Raw genomic sequence first — 23256 nt, 5'->3', positions numbered from 1 at the left:
TGGCATCACCGTATTTTGTTCCTCTGAATCTTGTAAAGTGAAAATGAAATCCAATTTCATTCTGATTGGATAGGAAGAAGGAGTACAGGATTAACTTCATAGGTGGTTTTGTATATTTCTGTCAGGAAGCTTTTTGTGATTTTAGTTGATCTTTGCCTACATTTATTATTTCAGTGAAAGTTTTAAATTATGATAATATAATCCTGTCATTCATTTTTCATGTATTTGCTGGAATGTCTCTTCATCAACCTATTCAGTTACCCTGAAGTACATTTTGAGATGGAAAGACAGGATAAATGCTTTATTCTTTTGCTTTTGTGTACCAGTTTTCAAAATGATGAGTTGGTTCCCAAGCATCCTTCAGAGGAGGCCAGTGAGTTTTGTTTTGCTTTCAGTTTTGTTATGAGCTTATAGATTTAAACATATTTTATAAGTTTTAATCCATTGCAGTTATTTTTTTCTCATGGGGACTCAGATTATCCATCTTTGCCAGTGAGAGCCTCTTCCACAGTTGGCTCTGAATCTTTTTGAGATTATTCCACTAGTGTTTGAGTTTGCCTGCTTTCTAGTTTTATTCTAGGCTAATCATGTATATTTCCTGCCCATGACTGAGAACAATCTTTTTTTTAAATAACCTGGTTCCTTTCTATGAGAAATTATATTTAGAAACTACAGTCAGATGCTGGGGTGCTCACTCTTACTTGGTTGATCATTGTTTCTAGATAAGCATCAATTATAGCGACCATGTAACTTTTCACTTTGACGAATACACTATAGTTTACTTAATTAGTGATTTGATGTGATAATGCCAAGAATAGTATCTTTTAAAATGTCTTGTTCATGAGCAGATTATTTCCTTAAGAAGTACTAGGTCAGGCCCGGCGTGGTGGCTCACGCCTGTAATCCCAGCACTTTGGGAGGCCGAGGCGGGCAGATCACGAGGTGAGGAGATTGGGACCATCCTGGCTAACACGGTGAAACCCCGTCTCTGCTAAAAATACAAAAAATTAGCCGGGCGTGGTGGCAGGCGCCTGTAGTCCCAGCTACTCAGGAGGCTGAGGCAGGAGAATGGCGTGAACCCGGGAGGCGGAGCTTGCAGTGAGCCGAGATCGTGCCACTGCACTCCAGCCTGGGTGACAGAGCAAGACTCCATCTCAAAAAAAAAAAAAAAAAAAAAAAAGAAGTACTAGGTCCAAGGCTATAAACTTAAATAAGGCTTTTAATACATATTGCCAGATTATTTTCCCCTTACTAGTTTGCACTCTCTTGAGAATAGTGAGAGGATGCATCTGACTTTACCCCCTTATTAGCATTAAGTATTAGTATTTTTCAGTTTTGTTAATTTGATAGATTAAATGATTTTTATTTTCTGTTAGTGACATTAAAATTTTAATGATCTTATTGCCATTTGATTTTCCAGTTTGAGGTATTGACTGTTCATATTCTTACCTAAATTATCTATTGAGATTATGGTGTTTTTCCTTTTTATGGATACTTTATCTAGGGATATTATTAATTTATCTTGTTAAGCTTTTTCTAGTTTATTTGCTTTAAAATTTTGTTTATTATGCATTTGAAGTTTTAAAAAGTTTATCATGCACAGAAATTTTAAAAAGTTTAAAAATTAGATCTATCCATATATTTCCTTATTGATTACATTGTTTTTAAGCGGAAGTCTTTTCCACTAATAAATGTTTACATTTATTTTACCTTCCTTCTCTGTTTCCTCCTGTTCTTTTTCTTTCTCCTCCTCCTTAACTTTTAATTCTCTTATTTATCTAGAATAAAGTAAGGAACAGACTGGATCAGACTTCATCTCCCATTCCCACACTTAGCTAACTGGTTGTTCCATTATTATTTATTAAATAATCTTTCCTTTTCTTCCATTGACTTAAGATGTTACCTTTGTCAGATTAACTTCTTATACGTATATGATTTTTGTATTATATTTTTGCATCAATCAATTACTAGACTACATTTTTCTTACTTAGTTTAATATCCACTAAAAAAAAATGGGTTTTATTTAAAAAAAAATCCCCAGCTAATCTCATCTATTTTTTCTTCTCTACGAACTTCAGAATCATTTTAAAGTTCCAAAACAGGAAGAGAAATTCCCAGGGAGATTTTTATTGAAATTATTTAAAGCCTATGTAAATTAACTTATAAAGAATTACAGTTTTTACACATTTCAGTCCTTCCCTTCATATAATTTTATAAAGATTTATAATTTCCTTCACAATAGCTCTCTCTCGGCTTTCATAGTTTGTCCTTTTGTATTTCTTTAGACTTTTCTAACTATTTATTGCTGATCTATAAGAAGAAAACTATTGATTTAAAAAAAATTTCGTATCTAGCTATTCAGTTATTGAATCTGAGAGTTTTATCTAGTCATCTTGACTTTTGTAGATGTAGCATCATCTGCAGAAGAAAATTTTTACTTATGCTGACACCATTTAAAATGTTTACTTTCATGTTAGAACAAAAATAATTATATACTAAAAATATTTTCTATATTAAATATATAATACATAAGTTATATAAAATATATTTTATATGTTTATGAAATTATCTTTAAAAACATAATTTTACCTTTTATTGCAGCCATTTCTTCCTTTGTCTGATAGTGGTGTTATATATGACTCTGATGAAAGCATTCATAGTGATGAAGAAGATGATGCCTTTTTTTCAGATACACAAATACAGGAGCACCAAGATCCAAATTCCTATAGGTAAATAAGATTTTCTTTCTCTCTTTTTTTTTTGGCTTCTCTTTTTGTAGAAAATCCCAATGTTATTAATTTTAAATAACATTATTATCCTGAATTTATATAAGAAATGACTTATGTTTCCAGGCTACAAATTCTGCACCTATGAGGTCAATGTCTACAGTGTTTTCTGCACCTCCAAAAACTAGCTTTTATGGAGAGTGCAAACACAAGCATCTTTAGTGAGGAAAAAATATGTAACTCATGGATATACTATTAGAGTTAAATATATAAATTATTGGTATACTATTAGGTTCCATGTGACTATGTGGTAAATCTTTTTCCATGAGGTAATTTTCAGCAAGTGTAATATAGTATTGCAAGTTTTTTATATTCAGTGACCACAGAGGTGCCATTTTTGCATAGTAAATTTCAGTGACAGCTTTTTTTCTGGGTTGGAGAGTGGGCTAAACAGTTGGCAGGGAACACCACTCTGTTTCTCCCATGATTTTATTTTTCACTTAAAGACTCTTTTTGCCCCTCCTTGAACAGCTGGGCTCTTCTACATTTGACAGTGGTTAAACTAGCACTTCACAATGTCAAGAATTTCTTTCCTATTGCTGGACTGGAATTCTCTGGTGAGTTTGGAATTTAAAAATTAATGTTATTAAGTATAATAAATTGCCATCAAGTTTCTCTTTACAAAATCTATATATAAGGTCATTTGGTACTTAAAAAATAGTGCATTAGATATTTTATAAAGTCTTGTTTATTTTAGGCTCCAATCTGTGACTTTATTTTTATTTTTTTAGATAGAGTCTTGCTCTGTTGCCCAGACTGTAGTGCAGTGGTGCGATCACAGCTCACTGCAAACTCCGCCTCTTAGGCTCAAGCCATCCTCCCACCTCAGTCTCCTGAGTAGCTGGGACTATAGATGTGCCACCATGCTGGGCTAATTTTTGTATTTTTTGTAAGAGACAAAGTTTCATCACGTTACCCAGGCTAGTCTTGAACTCCTGGCTCAAACAATCCACCTGCCTTGGCCTCCTAAAGTGCTGAGATTACAGATGTGAGCCACCACACCTGGCTTCAGTCTAATACTTTATATCAAGAATCACTCTCTACACAGAAGATTGAGAAAGAGCAGAAACCCACTTCTGTTTTGTTGAAAGCATTAAGAATCTAAACTGTATTACATTAACATTTGCAGATTTACTTGTATTTTTAGAAGTATTGTCTCTGAGAATTCAGATTCTATAAATATTTGGGTGATGATCGATATTTTTTATTAAAATAAATAACATATTCTGTCACCTTGTAGAGCTGCCTGTAACATCACCATTAGGTATTGCTGTGATTAAAAACTTGGAGAACTGGGAACAGATCTTGCAAGAGAAAATGGATCAGTTTGAAGGTCCACCCCCTAACTATATCAACACATATCCAACTGACCTTTCAGTGGGAGCTGGACCAGCTATTCTTCGAAATAAAGCAATGCTAGAACCTGAAAATACCCCATTCAAGTAAGAAAGCTCTTATAATGCTGATAAAGAGTATAGCTTAACTTTTCTGGAAGACAGTTTGGCTAAATATGCCAATATATTTTAAAACATTCATAATTTTGAACCTGCAGTCCTATTTTTAGCAGAATACTCTTAAGAAAAATATCAGAAATTTGAATTGAATTTTTTCCCAGTATTATCTGTAATTCATAGACATTCCATTTACATAAAGGAAAAAGTCTTTAGTGTATTAATTTCCCGTGTGGTGTTTTTGTTTGTTTGTTTGAGACAAGGTCTCACTCTGTCACCCTGGATGGAGTGCAGTGGTGCAATCTCAGCTCACTACAGCCTCAACCTCCTGGGCTCAATCCATCTTTTTCACCTCTGCCTCCTGAGTAGCTGGAACAACAGGCGAGCGCCACCGGCTAATTTTTTTTGTATTTTTTGTAGAGACAGGGTTTCACCATGTTGCCCACATTGGTCTCAAACTCCTGGGCTCAAGCAGTCCCTGGTCTTTGCCTCCCAAAGTGCTGGGATTACAGGCATGTGCCACTGCGTACAGCATATTTATGTTCTTATTGTCAGAACTCTTACAGAATTTTTTTTCTAACAATCTATATATGCAAATAAGGTGCTTCTGACTTTTGTCAGTAATTTAACAGTAAACACATTACAGGTTTTTAACTGATGTTTTGATCTTTCACCTGCCGATCTAGGTCCCTTTTGATAAGCAGCATGCTTTTTTTTTTTGAGGTAGTGGACCCTGATTAATAGTATTTACTATTAAAATAAGCTTGAAAGAACAAAGCTTTTTAGCTTGTTAGGCTGTTAGAATTGATATCTATGACTTATATTCATTGCTGATATGCTTTAACCAAGAGAACCAACATAAAGTATAATTTAAAAAGAGAATAATAAGAGATTCATTTGACTCTCAGCTTAACTGGTTCATTCAGTGTAATTAGAGAATTAGTTGCTAGATGAAATGATTTTTAGGAGAACTAAAAATTAAAAGTAAACTGTGCAGTTTTGTTGAGCTTAATGCTGTGTCTTCTTTGCAATAGATTGTGAATGTTTTAAAAATAAATATCTGCAAATATAAACATATTTTCTATAGACTAAAGTAGTGTGATATGTTAATTTTTTTAATAGGTCCCGGGATTCTTCTGCATTTCCAGTCAAACGACTTTGGCATTTCCTTGTTAAACAAGAAGTCCTTCAAGAGACATTTATTAGATATATTTTCACTAAGAAAAGAAAGCAGAGTGAGGTATTTTGAGAAAAATATTTTCTATTGTAATTTTTCTTTAGTTTTCTTTAACATTTGTAAGGAAATCAGTGCTTGATTTATTCTGAAATTTTCTCTCTGGTTGGGTAATAGTCAAAGTTCACTAAACTACTGTGAACTACTTTTAAGATAAAACCTTATAATTTTCATTTCATAGCAATGAAACAACATAGGTACTTTGATAAATTACATATATTCCAGTGAAAGTTGGTACTTTATAGTATTTGTCATTAGGTTTTTACATGTAATAAACATTGTGATGGATGGTTTGAGGAATTTAATATATAAGCTTACTCTATAATATTCTCCAAATATGTATTTAAAATATAAAATAGCCTTTTACAAGCATTTTATTTACTTAGCACTTAGAAATGAACAGAATGATGATTTGAAGCAACAAATTCAGGATGCTTTTGTGAGAGAAAAAACTACAGAAATAGCAAATATAAGATGAAGGAAGATTGCTCTTACAAAGCAAGACAGAGGTTCTGCATTGCATGATTATTTTTAAGCTAATACAATTAGTGATGTAATAGCAGACATGGTTCAAGAAGAATCAGCAGTTTGGGAGATTGGCAAATGACCTCTTCCTTACAAAAGTAGGACCTTTTATATGAGCATTTCAGTCTGTTTGGCTATTTAGTGAGGTAATGAGCAGTTTGAAGAGTGTTCAGAGTTGAGTGTCTGATGTAATTAAAGATTTGGCAAACATGGCCGGGCACAGTGGCTCATGCCTGTAATCCCAGCACTTTGGGAGGCCGAGGCGGGCAGATCACCTGAAGTCAGGAGTTCATGACCAGCCTGACCAACATGGAGAAACCCCATCTCTACTAAAAATACAAAAGATTAGCCGGGTGTGGTGGTGCATGTCTGTAATCCCAGCTACTCGGGAGGCTGAGGTAAGAGAATTGGTTGAACCCTAGAGGCAGAGGTTGTGGTGAGCCAAGATTGTGCCATTGCACTCCAGCCTGGGCAACAAGAGCGAAACTCCGTCTCAAAAAAAATAAAGATTTGGCAAACACAATCAATGAGAAGAGAAGAAATGAATTATATTTGACTTAGAAAAGTGAAAACAGAGAGTCCATATGGCTCGATTTCATGAGATAAAATATAAAACTGCTTCTCAGTTTTTCCTCATGCCTAGGGCAGTGGGACCTACCATACTTGTTCTTTTTCCCACTCACCCACTTACCTGAATGGTAATTGTGGTCAGCCCTTATGAACAGTCATTTGTTTTCTCTATGGATTTAAAAATTATGTACTTAAATGAGGAAGTAGAAGAATGAACTGTAGAGACCTTTTGAGTCCTAGTTATAAGCTTTTTTATAACAAAAGACCCTTATGGCATTGAAATTATTGATGTGACTTGGTTAGGGAAATCAGAGGCAAATTATTTGCCTCTGTCATTTAAACCACTGTTTATAGCATTTCCTATAGTGATGCTGAGTCCAAATTCCATAAACTAAGATATAGGAATCTAAGATAGTGATTTAAAATAAAAGATTTTAGCCAGGCACAGTGGCTCACATCTGTAATCCTAGCACTAGGTGGGGGATCTCCTGAGCTCAGGGGTTTGAGACCAGCCTGGCAACATGGTGAAACCCCGTCTCTACAAAAAATACAAAACAATTATCCAGGTGTGATGGTGTATGCTTGTGATCCCAGCTACTTGCAGGGCTGAGGCAGGAGGATTGCTTGAGCCCAGGAGGTGGAGGTTGTAGTGAGCTGAGATCACACACCACTGCACTCCATCCTGGGTAACAAAGTGAGACCCTGTCTTAATAAGATTTCTGGTCAATTAGGGGCTGTGTTATTCACAGAAAACCAGTTCATTGAGTGATCAATTTTCTGAGTGTTTTGTTCTTCAAATTATTAAAATTAATGATTTATCACAAGTATGTTTTAAGTATTGGTAAGGTTGATAGCAGCTTGACTGGTTGACTTGTCAGAGTGTAGAGTGCTGTGGGAAGCCAGGTGTCTGGGTTTCTTGGACCCTCCCATTCTCGTCTTGCCCTTCCCCACTAGTTTGCTTCTTCCTTAACTAATTCTCCCCCTCTCCGCCCCTCAGTCTCTGTGTGTTCTGTTTTTCTTCCAGCAGTGGGTCCCCATGAACAGGGAAGTAGGACAGAGATAAATGGAATGTTTCTTAAAGTACTCTATAAGCATCAGTTGGCTCCAAGGAAGGGAAGTACATGGCTGGGAGTTAGGATGGAAGAATTTTTATCATGCACCCTTTTAATTTTAAAACATTGAATGGAATTACTGTCTTGTCCAGTACTGTCCCATAGAACTTTCTGTGATGATGGAAATCTGTATCTGCATAGTCCAACATAGTAGTCACCAGCCACATGTGGTTACTGAGTACTTGAAATGTGGCTAGCATGATTGAGAAACTGAATTTTAAATTTTAATTTTAATTAATCCAAATTTAAATAGTTACATATGGTTAGTGATTGCTGTTTTGAATAGCTCAGACCTGAAAAAAAGATGTTTTCATTAAGAAAAAAATTATGAATAAAACGTTAAGGCTGTTAGGACAAAATAAAAACTCGTTGCTAGGCTCAGAAATATGCAAAACTTATTAAAACTCTACCCAATCCAGTAAGAGTGCTTACATCTTTAAAATTGTCAAATAGGATTTTGGTAATCACTAAATTTGGCAAATTCAGAAAATTGACCAATAAAATTGGCAGGCTAATCCTAAAAATGCTGGGTGCATTTAAAAAAAAATCCCTGAGAAATGCTGAAGTTATAGATATAAGAATAAGATCTTTTATTCACTGAAGATATTACAGGAAAATATTTCACAAAACAAGTTTTTGGGAAACAGATTGGTAAATTCAGCTAATTAAGACAAATAGATTCTTCAGCAGTTTGGCCTTCACTGAGTTAGCTGTGCCACACATTGACCATTCCTTGGAAGTTTTCTTGGATGCATCTTTATCAGCTGCAGCAGCCATAGGGGAGTCCCTGGAGGCATGGGCAGAAAATTTGAATGGCCCTTCATGATGAAAGGGAGGCAGTCACCTGAAAAGGTATGAGGAATAGTTTGTTTCTCTGATCAAACCTTCAGAGTTTCCACAGCAGAGCAGAAATATAACTTCTGATTGCAGCCATCCTTAGGACCCTGCATCAACCCGGGAGCAAATTACTGAGTGATTTCTTTTTCCATGCCTGATTTTATTAAACATTTATTTACTTATTTAGAGAAAAATCATCATATTCCTTATAAGAGTGAAATAATTATCAATATTTTGAATCTATGTTTAGATATAAATATTTTAATTTGTATTTGAAATCAACCCCTATAGGGCAGGAATTTATGTAGCATCTTCTGCATCTGCTTATACAAGTGGGCTTTAATTTTATAGATTACCAGTTATGTAACTTAAATTTCTTAAAACTGTATACAGATAAGTAATTTTTATTTTGAAACAGCTTTTATGTTCTTGTGTTTATGTAATAGTCACATTAATTTTGCTCTTTTGGCTTTGTGTTGTGTTTATTTGATGACTGTTTTAATTTTTTCTTGATTTTGCAAATTCATTTTTATCATCTTTAAGTGGTGGAGTGGCCATTTCAGCTTGAAATATTTCACTGTCTTTATAATTTCATTCCATGCATGTGTTTTGTGTTTGTGACGGTGTGGTGGTATTTAGTCTATAGAAGAACATGTGGAGCAGGTCAACCAAAACTGCGTAGCAGAAGATTGCCACATCAAGGTAGTATTCCAAGATCTTGTATTTAGCTCATTCTTTAAAGTTCAAGGAGCTAACGCCTCATCTCTGATACTAACCATGACCTGCCCAACTGGCTAACTACTCAGAGAACTCATAGTACTCCCGTACCACTTCAGTGGCACAGGGGAGGAGATGCTTCACTGTATCTGGCTTGCTTTGTCTTGCCCTTGGTTCTTCTCTTTCTTGCTCCCTGTCCCATCTTCACTTCTGTCACTTTTTCTGTTTTAAGCATGGCTGTTTCATCTTTCCTTCTTGATTCTGCCTTTTCTTTCCTTCCCATCACCAACCCTAAGCCATTGCACCTTCCTCTCATCAGTCTCTTTTATTCCTTTCGAAGTATCCCTCTTTCCAACTTTTCCTTATTTCTATCTCACCACCCTTACTTCAAAGGGTGGTTTCTTTGTGGTTTTTCTATGGCTTTTTACTCCACTCTGTGCCTCTTAATGTATACACATTCTTATTGCAGAATATTTATGCACTTTTGGAAGAGCTAAGAGAGACATACTACTGTATAAATTACTAATAAAAATATATTAGCCATGTTTTATAATTAATCAGTATCTTACCATCACAATGGAAATTGGGGTGATTACGGGACATCAGAGAATTTAAGCAAATTTTCCAAAGCTAGTTTTCAACACATTAAAGTTACTTACCCTTTTTTCTTGCTGCTGCTGCTGCTACATTTTCTTCTTATCCTACTTTTAAATCTTATGGGATGTGCATAACTCTAAATAGAGCTGTGCTGCAGCAACTAAAACTACTGATGAATGTTTTCTAGGTTGAAGCTGATCTGGGCTATCCAGGTGGAAAGGCGAAAGTCATTCATAAGGAATCTGATATGATCATGGCATTTTCTGTTAATAAGGTAAAAGCTCTCATCATTATAAACAGTGTATTTCTCCTTAGTGAAATTGCTTAAATCATTGATTCTGCCTTTGCTTTATAGGCAAATTGTAATGAAATTGTTTTGGCTTCAACACATGATGTTCAAGAACTTGATGTTACTTCTCTTCTGGCCTGTCAGTCATACATATGGATCGGAGAAGAATATGACAGAGAATCCAAAAGGTTTGTCTCATAGTCACTTTTACATATAGTTTTCTGTAAGAAGTACCCACTAAATGGTTATGCACATGATTTGAATTATTTCAAAAGGTATACATGTATCTCTTTCTTCATTTGGGTAGGTGACAAATATGATTGGTTTAGCTGCCAATGAAAGTCTTTGTCTACATTAACCGAATGAATTACACGTCTTCCATTAAACCCTACACTATTGATAATATTTCAATAAGGATAATCCCTAACACTTGGCTTCATGATATTCAGTAAATTAATCTGATCTGGATAATTAAAACAGCATACACAAATATGTTAATTACACTGAGTCACATTTACTGAGTACTTTTGCAGTGTTTCTTCTTATCACCTGATAAGCATACCTTTTTTTAAACATAAAAATGTAGATGGCTTTACTTTTCATTGAAGCTATGCACACTGCACCAAGAGTGTTTTGCCATTCTTACCTATTTTGAGGTTACTTCTTCATGGTTTGCCTTCCCTGTTGCTTTTCTCCAGACTCTTAGAAATTGTTCGTGCTTGAGGATGGTGCCATGATTGTTTCTCTCCTCGTTTTGTTGAATTCTTTTTTTTTTGTTAGTATGTGATATAACTAGGATTTAATATCACATTTCAGAGTAGATATAACCATGTACTATGATACAATCCATCACAAAAATTACTTTCACATTTTATATATCTTACTCCAAGAAATCTTTTTTTTTAATTTTTTAATTTTTATTATTTTTTTATTTTTTATTATTATTATACTTTAGGTTTTATGGTACATGTGTGCAATGTGCAGGTTAGTTACATATGTATACATGTGCCATGCTGGTGCGCTGCACCCACTAACTCGTCATCTAGCATTAGGTATATCTCCCAATGCTATCCCTCCCCCCTCCCCCCACCTCAAATTTCTTTAAACATGTTAATTTGTTACTGAGATATCTGTAATTGAAGAGAACATAATATTTTTCCATAGATAAAAACAAACATTTGTTTCAGCTTGTGCAGCAATAAAGTTGTCCCCAAACAACATTAGACTAAATTTATATTTTGCCAAAAGGGAAAAAAGTTAACCAGTATTAACATTGGCGATTAGGACTTGTACCTAAGTTTTTCTCATGGCTACTTAGTTTTTAAAATAAAGAGATTGTCCTATGGATACATAAGATTTTTAGTTGGAATTTGTGTTAAGAGAAAAGGGAACTTTCACAGTAACACATGAATGTTTTTCACAGTTCAGATGATGTTGATTATCGTGGTTCCACTACAACTCTTTATCAACCCAGTGCAACATCCTATTCAGCAAGTCAGGTGCATCCACCTTCATCTCTGCCATGGCTGGGCAGTGGACAGACTAGCACTGGAGCTAGTGTGGTATGTTATTTACTTATAGGTATCACTTCTGGATTTGGACTCTCCGAAAAATCAGTTGGAATCACTTTGACATAGGAATGATCCTAAATTTCAGGGACAAATACCAGTAGATAGGCCATGATAATGACAGCTGACATTTATTGTGGCTTTTTTTATTTGGAGACAGGGTCTGGCTCTGTCGCCCAGGCTGGAGTGCAGTGGTGCAATTTCGGCTCACTGCAGCCTTGACCTCCCGGGCTCAATTGATCCGTCCATCTCAACCTCCCAAGTAGGTGGGACTACAGGTGCATGCCAGCATGCCTGGCTAATTTTTGTATTTTTTGTAGGGATGGGGTTTCACCACGCTGCCCAGGCTGTTCTCGAACTCCTGGGTTCAAGTGATCTACCTGCTTCAGCCTCCCAAGGTGCTAGGATTACAGGCATGAGCCACCACACTGGCCTTATATGACTTTCTTAGTGTCAGATGCATGCTTTTTCTCACAACAGTCCTAGATGGTAGGTGCTATTATTACCCTCCATTATCATTTTACAGATGAATAAACAGATACAAAATGGTAAAGCAAAGTTAAAGGGGAATTCATGTCTACTTCTAAGTGTTTGAAAGCACGTCAGTAACATTCTTGTCACTGTAGCTGGAGGGGTCCCATTCTCATGTTCTGCTCTGAAGCATCTGGAGGTGTTCCTGAATGTCCTCAGGGAGGGGCACTTGAAGAAGAGTTCCTTTATTATGAGATGAAGCTCCTTGGTAACCTCACAGGCCAGGGCTATACCAGCAAGTGACTGTGCTTCCTCACCCTCTTCAGACAAGTGTTCTGTGTAGTGGTTCAGAACATCCATAACAAGGCTTTATCTCAGTAATAAGCAAGGTGTAAGAGAATAAATGACAGAATTTATCCTGAAGCATATCCTTCCTCATCTCTTCTGCATACACAAAATAAAATTTTTAAAATTTTCTTTTAAAGCTTATGAAAAGGAATCTACATAATGTTAAGAGAATGACTTCACACCCAGTCCATCAATACTGTAAGTATTTATGACCTAATAATTGTAAGTGTCCTCATTTGGAGGTTGATTTATAGAATAGAAAATATTGGAACTCTTTCTTATTTCCTGCTTTTTCTCTTGTGTTTCAGATCTTACAGGTGCTCAGGACGGCAGTGTACGAATGTTTGAATGGACGCGGCCTCAGCAACTTGTCTGCTTTCGTCAAGCTGGCAATGCAAGAGTTACTAGATTATATTTTAATTCACAAGGCAACAAGGTTAGTTTCTGGGGGCTACTGCTAAATTCATCTGAAAATAATTGTGGATATTTAGGAGTAAGTGATAAAAGCGCATCGAAAAATGAATTCAGTGACCCTGGATTTAAACTGAGTAGACAGTTTGTTGGAGTCTATTCATATACTCTCTGTTCTTCCAATAGAAGCAAAAATCTACAAAATTTAGTATGGATTAATCATCTATTTAAAGATACTAAATATACTGAGAGGAAAAAAACTGCCTGTGTTGAGTGTGTTGGTGATTCCTGTAAGCACTGTAAAGTTCTTGAGAGAAACCTAGTTTCTTACTAAATTTCATCAGTAAGAGGTTAGAGGAAAACAGTGAAACAGGTAAGCAGTTAAGAAGTGATGGAAGGGCCAGTCACAGTGGTTCACACCTGTAATTACAACACTTTAGGAGCCCAAGGCAAGAGGATTGCTTGAACTCCAGCATTTGAGACAACCTGAACAACAAAGGGAGACCGCATCCCTACAAAAAATTTTTTAAAAAGCCCAGGCGTGTGCCTCTAGTCCTAGCTACTCAGAAGGTTGAGGCTGGAGGATCCCTTGAACCCAGGAGTTTGAGGTTCTAGTAAGTTATAATTGCACTACTGCACTCCAGCCTGGGTAACAGAATGAGACCCTGTCTCTAAAAAAAAGAAAAAAAAAGTGACAGGGAATTTTTTTAGCACTTGGACTTTTTGGAAATGACAGCAACAGAAACATAGTTAGAGGCAGAATGTTTATTTAGTAGGGCCTTAGTGAATCTTCCTTCCATGTTTTTACCTTTGCTGTGGATGCTAAGAACATGTGTTTAGTAGTTATACTGTTCTTACAGTGTGGTGTTGCGGATGGAGAAGGTTTTCTGAGTATCTGGCAAGTTAACCAAACTGCATCAAATCCTAAACCTTATATGGTAAGTATCACTAATGTTCCCAGGGCGCATATACACAACACTTTGTTCATGAAGTGTCTGTTTCAGACAGTGAATCTCATTGGCGGTCCTATTGGGAAATGGATGATTTTTTTCAGCAATCCCAGCCTAACAGCAGCACCCATCCTTACCCTAGTTTTAGACTGAAATGACCTGAAAAACAAAAAGCCTTGCTTTTCACCTTGAAGTGCAGTTTATATTTTAAAAATTTCTGGGGCTTTCCCTGTGTATGGTACAACTTGGGTTTTTTTAATTATTATAATACTTTTATCCATTTTGAAAACTTTGTCTTCTTAATATACACACGATAAAATTCTGTTATTAAGAATCAGGTTCCGCCTGGCACAGTGGCTCACGCCTGTAATCCCAGCACTTTGGGAGGCCGAGGCGGGCAGACCACGAGGTCAGGAGTTTGAGACCAGCCTGACCAACATGGTGAAACCCCCTCTCTACTAAAAATACAAAAATTAGCCAGGCATGGTGACGTGTGCCTGTAGTCTCAGCTACTTGGGAGGCTGAGGCAGGAGAATCGCTTGAACCCAGGAATCACTGCGGAGGTTGCGGTGAGCTGAGATTGTGCCACTGCGCTCCAGCTTGGGCAACAGAGTGAGACTTTGTCTCAGAAAAAAAAAACAATCAGGTTCCAAACGTCTGTTCCAATTTGTTCCAGAATTGTGCTTACCAGATTATAAAATAACCAATCCCAATGAGCCACCTTAATCCAAATTGGATTACAAAATACTTGGTGATGAAGACAAGTAGATCTTTACCTGATGGAGATATGGTGGGGGAAGGGAACACAGGGGAGGGTGGAAGGTGATGCTGTCCTGCATGAAACTTCAGGCTTCACACATATGGAGGGAGGTTCAGAACGCCTTGAACCTCCTGGGACCAGATAGATTACCCAAATACTTTTTAAAATTTTTCTAAACTATACATATGTTCTTAATTATGTATATAAGATATTTCTCTTAAATTAGGACACTATAGACTGTACCTTGTCTATGCAGAAATGGAAGTAATCTTGAATTTATACTTTTGTCTTCAGTCAGATCTGTACCACTATAATTCCAGACAGAAAAACATGCATTATATTTTAAAATACCTTGATATCCTAAGACTAGTTGGGTCTGTAAGCATTTCCTTTGTGCTTGTTAAAGTTTATTACATGTATTTGAGATCATTAGCACTAAAATTGACGGGGCTTAGGTAGGTTCATGTACTTTGATGTCATATTCGTACGTAATCTAAAAAACATGACCTTTAATTCTGTTTTTACCAACTCCAGTTATTAAAAATTATTGGACAGTAACCAAATAATATACACATGACAGTTAACCCTCATACTATCACTTATTCTTTTATCCTAGACTGAGTTTTTAAAAACTGTTCTTAGTTCATGCATATAGTATGTTATTAGCAGACATGTATGTTGGTACTGTATCAAATTTTATCCGATGGTAAAATAACATCAGTTGCACTTTGTTTTTCATAGAGTTGGCAGTGCCACAGTAAAGCCACAAGTGACTTTGCATTTATTACCTCTTCAAGTCTAGTTGCCACATCTGGACACTCCAATGACAATAGGTAGGTTGACAGAAAAGCAAAGTAAGAAATATAAAAACGTTAGAAATCCATACCTTTAGCAAAAATACTTTTCTATTAGGGTTTTTCCACTTTCTTATTTCAGAGTGTTTTTTCTTACCAAAAAGAGAAAAGCAAAAATGAAAATTATTCCTAATATATGTAATTTTTATTTTAAAGCTATTCAGTCTTTTTAAAACTACTGCTGTTAACACTGTTAGTTTCTCTAGGACTAACAAACAAGCATCTGATATTGTCACCATCATTCTCAACATTTTTATTTTATTGCAGTAGGCTTGGGGGAATAGGTGGTGTTTGGTTACATGGATAAGTTCTTTAGTGGTGATTGCTGAGATTTTGGTGCACCCATCACCTGAGCAGTGTACACTGTACCCAGTGTGTAGTCTTTTATCCTTCACCCTCCTCCCACCCCTCCCAAGTCCCCAGAGTCCATTATATATCATTCTGATCCTTTACATCCTCATAGCTTAGCTCCCACTTACAAGTGAGAACATATAACATATGATTTTCCACTCCTGAGTTACTTCACTTAGAATAATGGTCTCTAACTCCATCCAGGTTGCTGCAAAATGTGATTATCTCATTCCTTTTTATGGAGCATTCCATGGTGTATATATATGTACCACATTTTCTTTATTCACTTCTTGGTTGATGGACATTTAGGTTGGTTCCATAGTTTTGCAGTTGTGAATTGTGCTGCTCTAAACAGGCATGTGCAAGTGTCATTTTCATATAATGACTTCTTTTCCTCTGGGTAGATACCCAGTAGTGGGACTGCTGGATTGAATGGTAGTTCTGCTTATAGTTCTTTAAGGAATCTCCGTATACTGTTTTTCATAGTGGTTTTACTAGTTTACATTCCCACCAGCAGTGAAGTGTCCCCTTTTCACCACCTCCATGCCAACGTCTATTGTTTTTTGGTTTTTTAATTATGGCCATTCTTGCAGGAATAAGGTGGTATCGTATTGGAGTTTTAATTTGCATTTTCCTGGTAATTAGTGGTTTTGAGCATTTTTTCCTGTTTGTTGGCCATTGTATTTTGAGAATTGTCTGTTCACGTCCTTTGCTCACTTTTGATGGGATTGTTTTTTCTTGTTAAGTTCCTTGTAGATTCTAGATATAAGTCCCTTGTCAGATATATACATTGTATTTTCTCCCACTCTGCAGGTTGCCTGTTTACTCTTGCTGTGCAGAAGCTTTTTAGTTTAATTAGGTCCCATTTATTTATTTTTGTTGCATTTGCTTTTGGGTTCTTGGTCATTAATTCTTTAAGTCAATGTCTAGAGTAGTTTTTTCGATGTTATCTTCTAGAATTTTTATGGTTTCAAGTGTTAGATTTAAGTTTGACCCATCTTGAGTTAATTTTTGTATAAGGTGAGAGATGAGGATTCAGGGACTAACAGGTATTTGACACTGTCCCCATCATTCTCAACATTTATTTTGACCTCACATGGTTTTCATTAGCAACACGTGCCCATGAATAACATCTCATTTCCCTGCAGTGGCTACCACCTGGGGATATAAAAGCGTTCCTTATAATCAGGAAGTCATGTCAGTTTCCTGGAGTGGCAATGGAGAGGAGATGGGGTAGAGGATGCAGAGACGGGCAGGATGTGAGACGGAACTGTGTAGTTTGACCCTACCCCCATCCTAGTTGGGAATCACTACTCTCTATAGGTGTGAGTGAACAAAAAAGATAAGAATGAATAAGCAAAATATTTGACTGAAAGACAGGTTGTCCCTGGTGATGACTTAGAACAATCATTTATGATGTATTTTTGTTATTGTGTTTCTTTAAAAGAAATGTTTGCCTCTGGGATACATTAATATCACCCGGAAACAGCCTCATTCATGGTGAGTTAAGGTCTATGATTTTTTAAAATATACCATGAAGGAATGCTTTCTTGGTTTTAATTAGTGAATCCAGTGAGTGTTTATTTTATTGCAGTAGGCTTGGTTTAGTCATTCCAAATGACTAAAAATTTGGAAAGTTAATTAGCATATCTGGCTTCCTTGCTGAGTTAAAGATATATGGTCTCAGAAATCCAAAATAGTCTTTATATTCTATTCAGAAAATATGGTATGGATAGTGGTACTACTAACAAGGCTATTTAACTACTAACAAGGCTATTTAAGAAATTAGTTGCAAAGTATTCATTGAGCTTAATAGAAAAGAGCATATTTTAAAGAATTAAACCTAATCATAAAATACTTTGTCTTTTTTTCCTTTTTGTGGAGATCAAGGTCTTGCTGTATTGCTCAGGCAGGTCTCAAGCTCCTAGGGTCAAGCTATCCTCCCACCTCTACCTCCCTAAGTACTGGGATTACAGGCATGAGCCACCACACCTGGCCCTAACCATAAAATAAAACAAACGTTAACCTTATGATAATGACTAGAAATGTAAACAGTGCCATTTAAATATTATTCCTTTTAAGACAATACTTGCCAAATTAGTGTCCTAACTCTGTTTTCCACATAGTACCACCCAAAAAGTGCTCCATGCTCAAATGTTTGGTTAAATGAAGTAGATTGTTTTACAAAAGATTCTCAGTCTTTTAATGCACTGATATGCATTTTGAGAGATGTAGTTACTGCTCAATTTTATTGCAGAATTCTGCGAACAGTGGTTAACATTGCTTACAGATTTTCTACATGTTAATTTGAATCTTTAATCATATTAAAATGCAAATAATCCTGGGAAGGATAATGAACTTCTTAACTTGTAACTGAAAACATTCACACATTTTCTCATAGTGTCGTTGTTTCAATTACTTACCTGAAAAGAACTTTTTGTACGGTACAGCACTTGGTTGGGTTAATACTCACCAACTTTGAGAAGCTTGGTCTCTGCTCTTCTGTATACTTTTTATGAGGCAGTATCACTTAGGGCTTAAGGTTTAAACTTTCTTTTTCTCTCTGTGGTCATTTCATATTGAGATTATGGATAAAAGGTTTGTTCTGACATTGTTTAACATTTTTCTTTAATCATGTGATTACAGAAATTCAATGACTTACAAAACAATAAATGTACCTTAGTATGAAAAATGCATCAGTAATGTCTGTATTTAAATGTGGATTTAGACATCATAATTACCAAGATAAGAAATTGTTTTGAGAAAGTCTCTGATGTTTTTCTTCTTCAGGTTTCACGTGCCACGATCATGGTGCCACGGTACTTCAGTATGCACCCAAACAGCAACTCCTAATCTCGGGGGGTAGGAAAGGACACGTCTGCATTTTTGACATCAGGCAAAGGCAGCTCATTCACACGTTCCAGGCCCATGACTCAGCTATTAAGGCTCTGGCCCTGGATCCCTATGAGGAATATTTTACCACAGGTTCAGCAGAAGGTAACATAAAGGTGAGTCAGTACAAGAGGCTGGAATGTGCTGAAGACTGATTGGAAAGAGAAAAATAAAAAACTCCACATTCTTTGAAATAAAGCTTCATGGAGATACTGAATATCTCAACACTCTGCCGCCTCCCCATGCTCCTGTATGGTTGTTTCTAAACTGTTATGGTCAATGAGATTATCAAACTCATTGGACTCAGGCCATTAGAAAGCTTTAAAGCAGTCTATTTTGAGTAAAGTGTATGAGTTTAATGCATGAAATTTTTTGATGACATTAGTTTGGCTCCTTAGAAGCTTCTCCCCTCTCCCTCAGTACTCTTGTGTGTGGTGGAGGTGATGTTTCCAGTAAGCGAGCTAGCACAGATGCTCCTTGACTTATGGTGGGATTATGTCCCGAGAAACCCATTATAAGTTAAAAATATTGTTAAGTTGAACAACATACTTTCAACTTAATATTTTCAACTTACTATGAGTTTATTGAGACTAACCTCAGGATAAGCCAAGGAGCATACTGAATGCGTATTGCTTTCACACTGTCATAAAGTCAAAAAGTCTTAAGTCAAACCATCATAAGTAGGGGACTGTCTGTACCACACTACTTTTACATAGCCTTAGGACCTAGCTCAGCATGAGGAACACATTTAACTGAATTAACTCAAATAGTTAATTGAATTAGAGATGGGCTACATATGGTTAATATGAAACCACAAGAGGATGTGAAGGCAAATATGAAAGAAAGACAGTAAATGAATCGTGGGAGTGGTGTTATCATTTCCCACTTAGACAAGCTCTTAGGAAAGAGGCAGTGGGTGGGAAGGTTTGGCTTTAGTGAGATCACTTGGGCCAAGGGAGCAGAAGGGCCATGTTTTTGCTTTTGGTCTTTTCATAATATATTTTTAACTCCTTTTGTTTTGCACTAGGTTTGGAGATTGACAGGCCATGGCCTAATTCATTCATTTAAAAGTGAACATGCTAAGCAGTCCATATTTCGAAACATTGGGGCTGGAGTCATGCAGATTGACATCATCCAGGGCAATCGGATCTTCTCCTGTGGTGCAGATGGCACGCTGAAAACCAGGGTTTTGCCCAATGCTTTTAATATCCCTAACAGAATTCTTGACATTCTATAGACTTAAAGATTCGGGTTTTATTTTTATATACATTTCAGTTAAAAGGCACACTACAGTCATCAGTAGGCAATTCTGCTTTCTAAGCAGTTATATTGAAAACAGAGAATCTCTGTGTAGAGTTTGAATATGACCCAAGCTGAGTATTATCTATACAGGTTGGTGGAATGAATGCACATGTACCTTATTAAGCTGACTTACTAAAAAAAATAAAACCTAGTATTGTTTGAAGGATCGCTATTCTTTACAGCATTTAGCAAACCTGATTCAGAAAACATTTGAGATTAGCAAATTAGTAACTTGAAATAATGAAAAGGACGTTTATACCAAATTAAGGAAGAAAATGTTGCTGATTTGGGTTTTTCTTCCTGTTCTTACCACTAACTGAAGCATGCCTGCAGTCTCCTCCTCTGTTGAATGAAGGATAATCATAAGGTGTTAGGAGCGCTAGACCACCAGGAAAACTTTCTTAGCTGTGGAGCAGTGCGCAGTGACCAGTTCTCTGCTGTGAGAGGTTATTTCCATTCTTTCCTGCTGAATATTTTTCCTGTTAGTGTTTATACTGAGCTAGTACTGTAACTTGCAAATGAGTGCAAATGTAAATGCAATGTTTTACTTACAATTTGCACTTCACATTTTTTGGACTGCTAGTTTTTCTATTTAAATATTTGCCTTCATGTTAGGAATGTACTATGTGAACATGACATATTTGTAGTTAACGAAACACACCTTCTTAGTCCAGTTTAGTACTTTTTCTTTTTGTGTATTCAAGGTTAAACACCCACAACATTTAAGGATATGTTGAAACTACACCAATAGAGCATTTCTTATCATAATTAAAATGAATGTTAGGCTTCTTGTGGCCAGTTAATAGTTGATGAGATTGGTGATATTATTTATTGCCACAGCCTATTGTATAAACTATGCAGAGTTAAATATTTGCTTGTAAAATATTAGCCAATGTTGTCATTATTTTGATGTATTTCCTTGGTTATGACCAAAAATATGTTGAGATACTGAAACTAATGTCTGTGTGTTTAAATGTTTACCAGCAAATTGTCTTATCATGTTAATGAGAATGTTCAATGCCTGTGTGGTAAATAGTAAATACAGTGGCATAAAAGTAACTTTCTCTGAAGATGTGATGTTCAGGCTGTGAAATATATATGTAAAAGAAAAATAAATGTTATTTGTTAAAGTTTTTAGTTTGATACTGTTTTTGACCGTTGAGATTTTTAATTTGATAAAATGTTTAACTGTTAGAGAATTTGCAAGCTATTTGGCAGTTTATTCATTCATAAGTATTTACTGAATACCTTCTATACCAAAAGCCATTCTAGGAAATGGGATACAGTGAAGAGCCAGACAGAGAAAGCACACAGTGTTGCGATTTAGCTGGGCAAGAGCTAACCTCACTATACCTTCTCCAGACAGATTTAAAGTTTGTTGAATGAAGTACTGACCTCGTACCCAAAACTCAAACTGAGCCTTGTTTCTTTGCTTGCTCCTAAGTAAGGGAAGTCAGAATATGCCCACTGGTAAGAAGAGCCAGGAAAATAAATAAGCTTGTGAGAGACATCTCAATGCCTAAAGCAAAACTGGCTCAAAGGAGCTTTCAGAAAAAAGGGAAGAGAACTTTCTCTGTCAGGTTAAAGCAGTAAGAGACTCCAGATTCACCTTCTAGCCTGAAACAACTAAAAGAAAAAAGAAGACAAAATATATAAACAATGGTTCTCAAGACATTAAGCATCAGGTAGGGAGGGACAGTGATTCCTGAGAGGTGAGCATTTAGATTGTCCCAACTTACCACCTCAAGAAAGTTTCCAGACCACAGGCAGTGAGAGAACCCAGGCAGAGCCTAATGGTTTCTCCAAGTTGCCAAGATAGAACTGCGAGTCTGGGGAATATAATGAGGATAGAGTTTGCAGGCCAAAGGCAACAGAGCTGCACAGGGAGAGGTGCACAGAAGGTCTGTATTAGTCCATTCTCACACTGCTATAAGGACATACCTAAGACTAGGTAATTTATAAAGGAAAGAGATTTAATGGACTCATAGTTCCACATGGCTGGGGAGGCCTCACAATCATGGCGGAAGGAAAAGGAGGACCAAAGGCACATCTTACATGGCGGCAGGCAAGAAAGCGTGTGCAAGGAAACTGCCCTTTATAAAATCATCAGATCTCCTGAGACTTATTCACTATCACAAGAACAGAAGGGGAAAAACCTGCCCTCATGATTCAGTTACCTCCCACTGGGTCCCTCACACAACACTTGGGGATTATGGGAGCTACAATTCAAGATGAAATTGGGTGGGGACACAGTCAAACCACATCAAGATCCTCCTCAGTATTTTGCTGAAAAAGGGATCAGTGTATGTGTATGAGCAAATTGCTGGCACCCAGGACAATAGCCATTGAAAGGGATTAGAGGTAACAATCTAATTACACAAAGCTAGGAATTCAGCAGGCCCCCCCTTATCTGTGGCTTTGCTTTCCGTGGTTTCAGTTACCTGTGGTTAGCCATGGTCTGAAAATAGGTGAGTACAGTACAATAAGAAATTGAGAGAGGGAGAGACCATATTCACATAGCTTTTATTACTGTATATTAATTGTTCTACCATTGTTGATCTTTTACTGTGCCTAATTTATAAATTACACTTTTTGAGACAGAGTCTCACTTAGTCACCCAGGCTGGAGTGCAGTGGTGCGATCTCAGCTCACTGCAACCTTTGCCTCCCGGGTTCAAACGATTCTCATGCCTCAGCCTCCCAAGTAGCTGGAACCACAGGCATGTGCCACCATGCCTGGCTAATTTTTGTGTTTTTAGTAGAAAGGGGGGTTTCACCATGTTGGCCAGGCTGGTCTTGAACTCCTGACCTCAAGTGATCTGCCTGCCTCAGCCTCTCAAACTGCTGGGATTAGAGGTATGAGCCACCATGCCTGGCCTAAACTTTATCATATGTGTATATATAGAAAGGAAAACACATATGTAGGGCTTAGTACCATCTGCAGTTTCAAGCATCCATCCACTGGAGTCTTGGAACATCTCCCTTGTAGATAAGGTGGGGGGACTACTGTAATTCATATTCTCACCAACCAGCTGGAAAACCTTATAATTCATGGGGCATTAGGTAGTACTCTCAAGGATTTTGCTGCAGTAGCAGGACAAAATTAGTCCTAGGATAAACACTATCATGGTCCTGCCTAAGAAAGCTAAAAAGGAAATGACCAAAAACCAAATAGCTAAATTTTATCTGAGAACATAGCTCCAGAATACTTGTAGGAAAACAAAAATATCCA

The 23256-nt window shown here is 36.7% G+C and overlaps 1 protein-coding gene across 11 annotated transcripts in view; it reads left to right on the top strand.

Moving 5' to 3' along the window:
• The window catches only part of DMXL2 (Dmx like 2), a 175950-nt gene extending 154792 nt beyond the window's left edge, over positions 1-21158 (top strand). For 5 of the 11 annotated variants that reach the window (XM_054531479.2, XM_054531476.2, XM_024232698.3 and 2 more), the window contains 15 exons: positions 2602-2729; positions 3258-3343; positions 4027-4228; positions 5360-5477; positions 9155-9217; positions 10017-10103; positions 10185-10306; positions 11542-11680; positions 12643-12703; positions 12814-12941; positions 13777-13854; positions 15368-15459; positions 17279-17331; positions 18622-18839; positions 19751-21158. In XM_054531479.2, the coding sequence (XP_054387454.1) occupies positions 2602-2729; positions 3258-3343; positions 4027-4228; positions 5360-5477; positions 9155-9217; positions 10017-10103; positions 10185-10306; positions 11542-11680; positions 12643-12703; positions 12814-12941; positions 13777-13854; positions 15368-15459; positions 17279-17331; positions 18622-18839; positions 19751-19960 (1785 nt within the window). In that variant the 3' untranslated portion in view covers positions 19961-21158. Of the gene's footprint in view, positions 1-2601; positions 2730-3257; positions 3344-4026; positions 4229-5359; positions 9290-10016; positions 10104-10184; positions 10307-11541; positions 11681-12642; positions 12704-12813; positions 12942-13776; positions 13855-15367; positions 15460-17278; positions 17332-18621; positions 18840-19750 lie in introns of those variants that run through there. The other 6 variants (XM_054531478.2, XM_054531477.2, XM_054531475.2 and 3 more) reach the window with 3 other exon arrangements.
• Positions 21159-23256: the final 2098 nt, after the last annotated feature.

This window comes from Pongo abelii, chromosome 16 (genome assembly GCF_028885655.2).
Source record: "Pongo abelii isolate AG06213 chromosome 16, NHGRI_mPonAbe1-v2.0_pri, whole genome shotgun sequence".
In the NCBI taxonomy this organism is placed as follows: Eukaryota; Metazoa; Chordata; class Mammalia; order Primates; family Hominidae; genus Pongo; species Pongo abelii.
This window is presented reverse-complemented; position numbering and strand designations above follow the sequence as displayed.